Source organism: Orycteropus afer, unplaced genomic scaffold (assembly GCF_000298275.1).
Source record: "Orycteropus afer afer isolate SDZICR_OR568_19922 unplaced genomic scaffold, OryAfe1.0 scaffold00001, whole genome shotgun sequence".
Lineage (NCBI taxonomy): Eukaryota > Metazoa > Chordata > Mammalia > Tubulidentata > Orycteropodidae > Orycteropus > Orycteropus afer.
The window spans coordinates 20009123-20021654 of NW_006921588.1; the positions used below are offsets into that span (position 1 = coordinate 20009123).

The 12532-nt window shown below is 38.4% G+C and overlaps 1 protein-coding gene across 1 annotated transcript in view; it reads left to right on the forward strand.

Annotated features, from left to right (window-relative positions):
• The window catches only part of TTN (titin), a 284216-nt gene that overhangs the window by 175826 nt on the left and 95858 nt on the right, over window positions 1-12532 (forward strand). Inside the window, 9 exon segments of the mRNA XM_042780925.1 lie at window positions 2385-2651; window positions 2743-2882; window positions 3743-3869; window positions 4649-4791; window positions 8295-8418; window positions 8973-9239; window positions 11229-11326; window positions 11806-11974; window positions 12245-12511. Of these exon segments, the coding sequence (XP_042636859.1) occupies window positions 2385-2651; window positions 2743-2882; window positions 3743-3869; window positions 4649-4791; window positions 8295-8418; window positions 8973-9239; window positions 11229-11326; window positions 11806-11974; window positions 12245-12511 (1602 nt within the window).

Here is a 12532-nt window from a genome sequence, read left to right on the forward strand (position 1 = left end):
GCAGATTCCATTGAAGTCTAATATATAGAAAGATTATTAAAGGCAAACTAATGATTAAGGAAAAACTAATCATGTGAATCTGAAAGTTTAAAAGTAAATAAGATTAATTCAATTGTTAAGAAATTAGAAATTTAGCTAAATAATGAAGCAACACATACATAAAGTTGAAGGAAATTTTCGTTGTCTTTCAACTTACTGTCAATAAAATACTTCAAAATATTATGTAGATTAATTAGCTCGTGATAAATCCCATGCATTGATTCAAATTCTAACATTAAGAGAACTTCTTTTGAACAGAAACATGTTAAATGAGTGACTTTGTTGTTGTTGTTATGTGCCGTCGAGTCGGACCGACTCATAGCGACCCCTCCTTGGGTTGCCGAGGCAATGTCACTATGTAAGTAGATTGCCCAACCTTCCTTCTGAGGAGTGGCTGCTGGGTTTGAACCACCCGCCTTCTGGTTAGCAGTCAAGTGCCTTAGGCACTACGCTACCAAACTATGTTGGTATAATTCTAAAATATACCCAGATAAACCACTAATTAGAGGGTAGACATATATTAATTTCAGTAAAGGGAAAGGTAACATATAATAAGGGGGGGAGGTCAGCTCAAAATGATCAAGGCAAAGGAAGATGCTAAGAGGAGCACAAAAGTTAAAGGAAATAAAGGTGTAAATACTATTACATACATAATCCAGTAATAACAATAATCTACAAGTGGATACATGGATATGTATCCTGTTTACACAAACTGAACAGGAGTGAGAAGGCACATGGGATTAACTCATGAACACATACAGGTTTGACAGAGGGTATTTCCACATAAGTTGTTTTTCTATGTGCTGCAAATATATCCATGAATATAGTAGAGCATACAAAGGGCAAAGTTACGAAAATTTCTTAGTCATAACCAAAGACTTTGAGGGAAGGAGTCACTGGGCCTGGGAGCTCAGGATCATAGTTTTGGATGACATCAGGGTCAACTGGCATAACGTAGTCCACAAAGGCTAAGTTCTACATCCTACTTTGGTGTGAGTAGTGACTGGGGTCTTAAGAGCTTGTTAGCAGCCATCTAAGGTGCAACTATTCATCTCTCCCTATCTGGAGCAAAGAAAAGTGAAGAAAATCAAAGGTGCAAGGAAACAATTACTCCAACTGACCAAGCAAACCCCAGCCTATGTGACCTTGAGATCAGAAGAACTAGGTGGTACCTGGCTACCACTGCTGCTCTAAAAGGGATCATAATACCAAAAAACCAAACTCACTGCCATCAAGTCGATTCTAACTCACAGTGACCCACTTTGGATTTCTGAGGCAGTAAATCTTTACGGAAGTAGATTGCCCAGTTCTCCTTCTGCAGAGTGGCTGGTGGATTTGAACCACCAACCTTCTGGTTAGCAGTCAAATGTGTTAGGCACCATGCCACCAGTGCTCCTTTCTAACTCTCAAACTTGCTGCCCTCCAGTCGATACTGACTCATAGAGACCCCCTCCTTGGGTTTCTAAGGCGATATCTCTATGGAAGTAGATTGCCCAGTCTTCCTTCTGAGGAGTGGCTGGGAGGTTTGAATCGCCAACCTTCTGGTTAGCAGTCAGGTGCCTTAGGCACTATACCATCAGAGCTCCTAGAGCTCCTTTGTTGTTGTTGTGTGCCATCGAGTCGGACCCGACTCATAGTGACCCCTCCTTGGGTTTCCGAGGCGGTATCACTATGGAAGTAGATTGCCCAACCTTCATTCCGAAGAGTGGCTGGTGAGTTTGAACCGCCAGACTTCTGGTTAGCAGTCAAGTGCCTTAGGCACTATGCTACCAGAGCTCCTAGAGCTCCTTTAGGAGGTCCCAAATAGAGTGGGAAAAAAAATATGGAAAAAAAACACACACACAAAAAGTACCAAGCTTACTAGTCTGGCAGAGACTGGTGGAACCCCTGAGATTAAGGCCCTTAGACACCCTTCTACCCTGGAATGGAATTCACCCCCATGGCTCAACTTTTAGCCAACAATAGACAAGCTTATAAGGAGAACAATAACATCAGAGAGGTACACACGCCTTAGGAAAAAACAATTATATGAGATCAAAAGGGCAGGATTTGCCTAGAGATAAAGCTCAGAAGGCAGGAAGTGATAGGAAAGAAGGGCAAATGGAAACGGTAAACACAGAGAAGTGGGGAAAATGCTACTTCATCGTGGGGATTGCAATCTGTCACAAATCAAAATGTGTATGAACTGCTGAATGGAGAATCAATTTGTTCTGTAAACTTTCACCCAAATCACAATAAAATGTTTAAAATATATACCTACAACTCTTTGAACTGCCTCTTAAACTTTCCATAGACTAACATTTCCCTAGGTGGTTAATGACATTTTTTTTCACTTTTACTTGCAGAGGGAGATCCATATTTTACAGGAAAGCTTCAAGACTACACTGGTGTAGAGAAAGATGAAGTGGTTCTCCAGTGTGAAATCAGCAAAGCAGATGCACCAGTGAAATGGTTTAAGGATGGGAAGGAGATAATGCCATCTAAAAATGTTGTCATTAAGGCAGATGGCAAGAAGCGCATGTTAATCCTAAAGAAAGCCTTGAAATCAGATATTGGACAGTACACTTGTGACTGTGGGACAGATAAGACCTCCGGAAAGCTTGACATTGAGGGTAAAGACATTTCCATGAGTTCCCTCTTGAACCTATTGGGGCTTATTTCTGCCAGGAGTTAACAGTACGTACTGACTCTTCATTTTTCTAGATCGGGAAATTAAACTGGTACGACCCCTGCACAGTGTGGAGGTGATAGAGACAGAGACTGCCCACTTCGAAACCGAAATCTCTGAGGAGGATATCCATGCCAACTGGAAACTGAAGGGCGAGGCACTACTCCAAACACCTGTAAGGATAGTTCTGAATTTGTCAACACCTAGAGGAGCTGTGCGAGATAGAAAATGACAGGCGAAAAGTCACAGTTCATGCATGGCACTTAACACACGGCATTAGGTTCTCTGCTAGACTTTAAAGGAGCCCTGGAGGCACAATGGTTAAGTGCTCAGTTTGAGCCCGCTAGCCTCCCTGCAGAAGAAAAGACCTAGCAATCTGCTCCTGTAAAAATTACAGCTTAGGAAACTCTATGTGGCAGTTCTACTGTTCTATATGGACGCTATATATGAGTTGTGTCCAACTCGACGGCACATAACAACAACAACATATGGATGCTATGAGTGGGAATTGACTTGACCTTAAGCAGAAGAGAGATATTAACGCACGGCCATCAAGTCAATACCAACTAACAGTGACCCTGCAGGAAGAGTAGAACTGCCCCATAGGGTTTCCAAAGCTATGCGTCTTTATGGAAGCAGATTGTCTCATCTTTCTCCCACAGAGCATGTGGTGGGTTCAAATCACAGTTTGGTTAGCAGCTGAGCGCATTAACCACTGTGTCATCAGAGCTCAGTAAACGAGAGATATTAGGGCCTACGAGAGTTTGGACAGCCACACTTGCATTGTGCATGGTCTGTTATAGTGGATATAGGCTGGAGATGTTCTGTGATGCTGCTAGTTGGCTCAGAATTATACAGCTAAGATAACTGTCACTTTCACAATAGCACTTGGCAGCTTTAGTTCACAAAAAAGAGATTAGAGTATATAGTCTCCCCCACTCCCCATTTATTTGTAGTGTTTTTTTAATTACGATATGATGTCCCTAAAAAAAACAAAATTATTTCCTATACAACTTTTTCTGTCTTTTGGTACAGGAGTGTGAGATTAAGGAAGAGGGCAAACTGCACTTCCTTGTTTTGCACAACTGCCGCCTGGACCAGGCAGGAGAGGTAGATTTCCAAGCTGCCAATGTTAAATCTAGTGCACACCTCCGAGTTAAACGTAAGTATTTCATGTTTCTTCTGAAAATTAGATACACAATTATGCATAAAATGAATGCATGTGAAATTAATTGGAATTATTTAATTAGAGGAAATTATTGAAGCATAAAACTGGTTGTCTCGTGTTAACTTGACATTCTAATACAGTGGTGGTTCAAAGTTCACAGTTTTAGAAATTTAATTGATCTTTCCATTTGCATAAATGAAAATTAAACAAGTCAGATTTTCATACAAATAGGTACACAAAGATGATGAATCTAGCTCATAACTTTTAAAAACCACGTATCACTCAAGTGGCTGTCAAATTGTAGCACTATAATGGCAAACTTTGCTTTGTGGGCACTTCAAACTCAAGAAGAAAGGCGGGAGCATTAGGCGAACATTTTTAGAAGGTGCAAAGTGTTTGATGGACAAGGACAGGCTATGTGATAGAGGGGCCCTTGTCCTCTCCCAATCAGAGTCTTAGTTATTTTGAAAGTCACATACCTTATGTAGCAAGAGGAACTTGATGCCTGGCAGAGGGACAGATGCAGCACAGATTTCTCGCTGACCTTGTACATCAGAACGAAAGGGCCCCAACAAATACCCGTTCTCTGGCCACCCTCTCTCCCTTTCTTGGCACCACAGGGCCACGTTCACATGGAGTTATAATAGTGGCCTGTTCCGTGGCTTTTCCCTTCTTGAAGAAAGAAACGATGGAGGTTCATTAGCTAAATCTGTACTTACTCCTTTGGAATTACAAAATGAGTAATCCAAAGATGTTTCTTCCCTCTCGCAAAGCACGAGTAATTGGCCTTCTGAGGCCTCTAAAGGATGTCACAGTGACTGCAGGGGAGACGGCCACCTTTGACTGCGAGCTCTCTTATGAGGATATTCCTGTGGAATGGTATCTCAAAGGGAAGAAACTAGAGCCAAGCGATAAGGTAACTAAGTGCTTTACTCTTCCTTTTCTCTTAGGTTCTTCTGCCTTTACTTTCATATGCTCCTTATTTGTTACTCTTTCTAATGTCCTTTCCTCTGCCTTTCCCCTTCTCTTCCCTACTCTAACCTGATTTCTGCTGAAATTGTAAAGCAGATTCTTCACATTTTTGTTAGGTTTAACCTGATGATATTTTTATTGAAATGGAAATTAAGATTTAAAATCTGATCAAGTTTTTGAGAAAAAGAAAAAAAGGCAAATGCTCATTAGCGATCAATGATGGTTCACATAAGTGGAAAAAATGAAGGATCAAAATGACTTTATGGTTGGATGCCCCATAACAGCGGTGCACATGAAGTTTTATGACTAATTCTCTCCTTGCTATCTAGTGTTCTGCATGTAAAGGGATTAAGCAGATAGGATTGAAATTCCATTTCAGGCAGCTGATCAAGTAGTTGAGATAACTTCAGGGCAGATTTGTTCCAGCGTTTCTCCAAAGTTATTTTTAACCCTCAAGTGCTTTGAGCTATGCAAATTCTGGAATTCAAATGGACTATTTAAAGTACAACCCAACATACTGACAAGAAAAAAGGGCTTTGTGGTCAGCCATAAGTATGTAGGGATATACTTTTAAAAAGTTTTGGTAAGTAACTAGCTCTCAATGTCAGCTTTTTTCTCTATGCCAAAGACTTTTACCCATAAGTGAAAAAAGGTGATTATTCTGATAGGTCCCCCAAAAAATATTTGCCTAAATTAAGCTACATATTTTGCCCCAAAACTATGGGTTGTTAAAATTATTTTTTAAATTTCCCATTTAATTTTGAATTCTTGAAGTAAAATGTATAGGAAATGTCCAGCATACTTGAGAAATAAGGTGTACGATGGTTCTAGATCATGTGTCCGCCCACTAATATCAAGTGTGGATTCACGCCTTTAATACAAACTAAACTTTGAAGACTTAAAAGAATATAATTAGAAATGGATTCAGTTCAACAAAGAGCCACAACGTTGATAGGAGTATTAAAAGGCAATGCATTTGAGTAGGTGTTAAAACAGACAACCAAAAAAACAACAACAACAACAAAAAAAAAAAACCTATTATGCTACCAAAGTGATTAAAGGGTAATTCATTCCAGTCATCTGGGATATATATGATTTGCCTGTTACATGGACGATGATGGCCAGTTGGTCTCTTTCACTGAAAGATAAAACAAAAAAAGCAGTATGTTCAAATTGCAGCATAAGAGCTCAGTGTAACCCTTCTTTCATTGGGGGCTTCTAAAATCGCACTAGGGGAAATAGGAATATCCCCCTTTAAGCTGGTTGTTTAAAAATATATATTCTTCCTACTGTGTGTCATTTAAATGCTTTCATGTCTAAAGCAGAAAATTGTCAAAATCCTTTCTAGATGTGTATGTAAATCCATGATTCGTATATAGAGAGTCTCCTTAAACACAAATGAGATTATTGTGTTTTTGCTACTAAATATCTTTTGGTCAAAGTAAGAGCTTTTTATTAAAAGATCAGTGTCATTAATTCTAATATAAAAACTGTTGTTGTTGTTGTTATCTGCCCTCGAACTATTTTAAAATGTAGACTCCTAAAAATACCATTTGCATTTTTTTTTTTTTTTAACTAAAAATGACAGCAGCAACAAAACAAACAAAAATAAAGCCCTCTTATTGTCATTAGACTTTTATCTGGGGCTAGAAAGAACCACCTTGCTATAATTTTATAGGGCTTCTTTGTGTCTCAGTTTACACAGGAATGTTAATCCTTCATTCAAGCCACCTAAAATATTTCAGCCTTTTATGAAGTTGCTCTTAAATACCTCTTTTCAAAGAGCACTTAAAAAAAAAAAAAAACTTTAAGAAATAAAGTTATTATATTACATTTTACCTATTTTGTTGAAATTCAGTCTATCAGAACGAACTTGCTATTGTCAACTTAATTCAGGCCTTTAGTCTTTTGCCAAAATGTTCAGTCTCTAAAAGGAGCTATAGTGGTGTAGTGCTAAGGTATTTGACTGGTAACCAAAAGGTTGATGGTTCAAACCCACCAGCTCCTCTGTGGAAGGAAGAGGAGGCAATCTACTTTTGTAAAGATTTATTGCCTTGGAAACCCAAGAGAGGTCACTATGAGTCAGAATCGACTTGATGCTGTGAGTTTAGTTTTTTGGTTTTAGTCTCTAAAACTACAACAAACAAACAAAACAGCCAGGCAGGTCATGGGAACAGAGATGGGAGGAGAAAATTTTGGTAATTAGATGATTTTTGTCTTTTGGTCATCAGTCTAAGAAAGGATTGCTAAATGCTAAATGATCATTTTGAATTTAAATTTTTGTAGTTTGATCAGTCATCATACCTATTCTAGTATAGCAGATACTTCTACTACAAACTAACAGTATTTTAAAAGAACAATCCCTAACGTTCTCACATAATTCATCACCAAGTCTGCAGTATTTGTTTTATTGGTTTATTTTCATTTGTCTACACTACTTTTTTTTTTCTTTCAAGCAAGTCAAGGTACCTGTGTACAAGCCACTCACTGAGAACCACTGCATTCTGAGCAATGTATTAAATAGCGATGAGTATTGTAGAACAGCCTAAGGGATTTGGAAGGTAAAGCAACAGGTTAATAAACAAGAGACAGCTGTGAGTTAGAAACGGATCCCCTCTTTTAAATAGCCATAAATCACACCCAAAATTTATATTCAAAATTGGAGGTACATATTTACATCTAAAGGTCATTACGAAAACGTTTTTTTTCCTCATTTGAATATTGTGTCCTTAAACAAGTAGCTGTGTTTCTGACCAGACTCCAAACTCTCTGCCATCGAGTTGGATCTGACTCATAGCAACCCCTCCTTGGGATTCCAAGGTGGTATCACTATGGGAGTAGATTGCCCAATCGTCCTTCTGAGGAGTGGCTGGTGGGTTTGAACTGCCAGCCTTTTGGTTAACAGTCAAATGCCTTAGGCACTATTCCTGAAGTATATCTTAATTACCTTCTCCTTTCTGTTTATTTTTCCTTAATATGTTTTGGGTCTTTCTCAAGATTATTAAGGTAGTTATATTAATAACACATCTAGGTCTTAAAGGAAAGCACCATTCAATGAAATTTTATTTCTGATCCTTTCCTTTAAACCAGCATGTTATATAGTTTCACTGGCAAACACTTTACATTAGTCTTAACACTTAATGAACTCTTGAACGATACATAATGTATCTTGATGACAGAGCACAGGCTCTTGTGGAATGTTAGATCATGGAACTAGAAGCACTTGTAACTTTTTTATCTTGACTCTAAGGATGACCCTGTCTGTGGTACTACTAGTACCTAATTTTTCCAATCCTGATGCTCAAATTCATATTTCGTTTATCTGTGCCTCTTTTGATGGATGTTTCAGTTGCTTCCATCTTTCAGTTATTATGAAAAGTGTTGCATGAATACTGGTGTATGTTTCATATATTCTTACACTGTACTTTTTTAAAACTCATAATCTAGGTTGTCACACGTTCAGATGGAAGAGTTCATACACTTACCCTAAGGGATGTAAAATTAGAAGATGCTGGGGAAGTCCAACTAAGAGCAAAAGACTTCAAAACTCAAGCCAAGCTCATTGTGAAAGGTAATTATAAGGCTTTTTTTATTTCCATTTTTTAAATGTATGATACAAAAGCTCATATATAATGCCAACTCTCATTATATTTATATGATGAGTACCATATATCATTAAAATCCCCAAAATACCTAGAAGTCCATATATTGCTTTTTGGCCTAATGAAATACTTCACTGATTGTAAAAAAAAAAAAAATTGAATTTTTAAGACAAAATGGAGTAGTTCAGGTTTTACTTCCTCTTTCTGTCCCTATTGTTTTTATGCATTCTAGTAGAAACGGAATAAACAGCTGAAGGAAGAATTATTATCAAACTAGATATCCATTACTATATTAACCAAGAATTGATTATTATTTTGTTTCATACTTTTGCAAAACTATTTTCCTCTGCTGTAAAAATAATGATAAAACATCATTATTAGAGGAAAACATCTGAATGGAATCAAAACTTATATAAATGAAACTTACAACAGAAAACTTCTTGGAGATTCCAGAGGAAAGTGGAGGAGAAAGAAACTCTTTAAGAAGGACAGGATTCTTGGCTAATTAGTATGATTCTTTCAGAACCCCCAGTTGAATTCACTAAGCCTCTTGAGGACCAGACGGTCGAAGAGGAAGCCACTGCCGTCTTGGAGTGCGAAGTATCCAGAGAAAATGCTAAGGTGAAATGGTTCAAAAATGGGACAGAAATCCTCAAAAGCAAGAAGTATGAAATTGTTGCAGATGGCAGGGTCAGAAAACTTATTATACATGGCTGTACCCCAGAGGATATTAAAACATATACTTGTGACGCTAAGGATTTTAAGACTTCCTGTAACCTGAATGTCGTGCGTAAGTATTCTTCTTACCCAGGACTTTTCAGTCCCAACTCTTTGATAACAAAAACAGCACTTTTTGCATGCTTCTCTTGGCCTAACTGCATTTTCTTGGCAACTCAAGGTATTGATGCTAACCTAACCTGATCCTAGAAAAAAGTAAGTCTTCAGGTCTGCTAAATGGCTGATCAATCACTTATCATTTTGCTTTTTTCACTGGGTAGTAAGCAAATTCAATCTTTATGTATGGAGAGTGTGGTGGTGGTTGGCGTTTGTGGAAAGGACAGGAGGTAGGGAACCAAGATTTTAAAAAAGAAAGAAAAATTCCAGGTAGAACTAATTCTCAGACATAGGGAATGACTTGAATATGAGCAAGAAATTTCAGTGTGAAGAGGGCTATGTCAGAGGCGTGCACTAATAAGATAAAGCCCATCACACAATTCTATCTCTAAGAATACTGGATGAGAAGATGGAGTGAAGCCTGGATTCTGAGTCCAGTGAATGGAGAGAGCGTCACTGGTTTTTCTTCCCCCAGGGAAAAAACAACCTCTTTCTTCAAAATACCATGTGCCACCTCCATTTCATTCATTCTTTTGTCCAGTGATGCCTTCTTTCTGTGTCTATTTTTGTGTGATACTAGTTTGGTTTGGTTGCTTCTCATCTGTCAAAAACTACGAAACAGTGGCTTTGATTGTGCTTCCACACGTTTTGTTCTGTTTCATTCTTTCTGCTTTGTGGTTGCTCTGCTTTAGTTATAACAGAGTAGCCTCTTGGGTCTCCTGCTTCCCCTTATCATCTACCTCCACTCCAAGAAGGCCCAGCTGCAGCAAGCATATCTTCAAGCCTATTAACCAGCATTTGTCCCAGAATTTCATTGATCAAGAAAGGTCATTTTGGAAAGGAATCACAAGGAGCCTTGAAAGAATGAAGGACAGGGGTCAGCTCCCCAATCCTACAAGTCGGCTAAACTAATTCTGGAGATGAATGGAACAGCAGATGTAAAAAACCAAATCGTCCTTCTGTACAAAAGACATTGCTTTGTTGCACTAATAAATTTTATGCCTAACTTATATGTGACATCTTTTAAGCTGATTGAAAAGAAAAGAAAAAGCTGAATGTATGTGATTTCAGTTGCACGTATGCCTCTAAGCCATAGACAAAGCTGGTCACAGTGCTTCAAACTGCACTATTGTTGAATTCTGCTAACTTCTCAAAGGTGATGTTAGCTGCTTAAATAAGATGCCGTTTCTTTGTTACGAGTGCTTCCTTGACTATCAATTTTCAATCTGGAGCAGTACTAGTGAAGATTTTTCTTCCAGCTATAGTTCAGAAAAACTAAGCTAGCTCTATAGAGAGAGAAAAGGAGAGAGGAAGAGATACACAATTGGACATATAAAATCAAATTCACTACTGTCAAGTCGATTCGACTCATAGCGACCCCTCCTTAGGTTTCTGAGGTGGTATCTCTATGGAAGTAGATTGTCGAATCTTCCCTCCAAGGAATGACTGGTGGGTTTGAACTACCAGCCTTCTGGTTAGCAGTCAGATACCTTAGGTGCTACGCCACGAGAGCACCAGAGTTTCTGTGAACTATAAGGATCTATAGAAAGTAAAGCATCAGACCTGAATGGCAGCACCAAGTGATTTCAGTTAGTTGTAGCCTGTTAAAGTGAGAAAAAAAAAAAAAAACACCTCACTGCTGTCAAGTCAATACTGACTCATAGCAACCCTATAGGACAGAGTAAAACTGCCCTATATGTGTTTCCAAGGCTGTAAATCTTTATGGAAGCAGATAACCTCAACTTTCTCCCATCAAGTGATTGGTGCGTTCAAACTGCCAACATTTTGGTTAGCAGTCGAATGCTTTAACCACTGTGCTACCAGAGCTCCTTGTTAAGGTGAAAAGGCCCCACAAAAGCCTCACTTTTTCTTGAAATGTACTACAGTGATGTGAGAGTAACTTTCCAGAAACCTTGTTTTGAATTCCGGTGACTTTCTCTTACAGCTCCCCATGTGGAATTCTTAAGACCACTCACTGATCTCCGAGTTAAAGAAAAAGAAATGGCTCGGTTTGAGTGTGAAATTTCCAGAGAAAACGCTAAGGTCTGTGACTGTATACCTGTTATTTTGTATTGTTAAATAACCTTATATTTACTTTTGGGCCAAAATGGGGGGAAAAAAGTTAATCAATCCTGTTTCTGATCATGATTTCCTATTTAATGATCATTATCTTAGTATGAAATATGTACTTGGCTTAATTACTCTAATTTTTCATTCTTTTACTTAAAAACACTGGACTCACAATCAGTAAATTTAAATATTATTAGTTTGAATCATATGAAATTGCTGTGTTCTTAGGTCAAAAACAGGAAAATAGCAGCAATCTCCTATGTCCCAAGTACTTCTGATTGCTGTCATCCCAATGGAAATTCCCTTCAACTTCGAGTCTCATTTTACACATCTGGAAAACAAAGGGATTGCTCTGCATGATATCTGCTTTCCTCACGGACTCTAAAATTATATGATTCAATTACTTTTGGTAACTAGTAATAGTATCTTTTATTGACTTATCTTAAATATAGGCCCAGTGGTTTAGAGATGGTGCTGAAATTAAAAAGGGCAAAAAATATGACATCATATCTAAAGGTCCAGTGCGTATTCTTGTCGTCAACAAATGTCTATTGGATGATGAAGCAGAATATTCCTGTGAAGTAAGGACTGCAAGAACTTCTGGCATGCTGACCGTAGTGGGTAAGAATGAAGTCTTTCTTTGTGGAAAAATAACAGACAAACAAACAATTCACTACCGTTGAGTCAATTTTGACTCATAGCGACCCCTCCTTGGGTTTCCGAGGCAGTATCTCTATGGAAGTAGATTGCCCAGTCTTCCTTCCAAGGAGTGGCTGGTGGGTTTGAACCGCCAGGCTTCTGGTTAGCAGTCAAGTGCCTTAGGCGTTATGCTATAGGTGTTAGAAAAATCATAATTACCGGTTTGACTCAATGTTCTTTCAATGCTTGCAGAGGAAGAAGCTGTCTTTACAAAAAATCTTGCCAACATTGAAGTTAATGAAACAGACACTATAAAACTGGTTTGTGAAGTCTCCAAGCCTGGAGCAGATGTAATTTGGTACAAAGGGGATGAAGAGATTATTGAAACAGGAAGATATGAAATACTTACCGATGGAAGAAAGAGAATCCTGATCATTCAAAATGCTCACCTTGAGGATGCAGGCAGCTACAACTGCAGACTCCCAAGTTCTCGAACTGATGGCAAAGTCAAAGTACATGGTATGGAAAGTACAATGAATA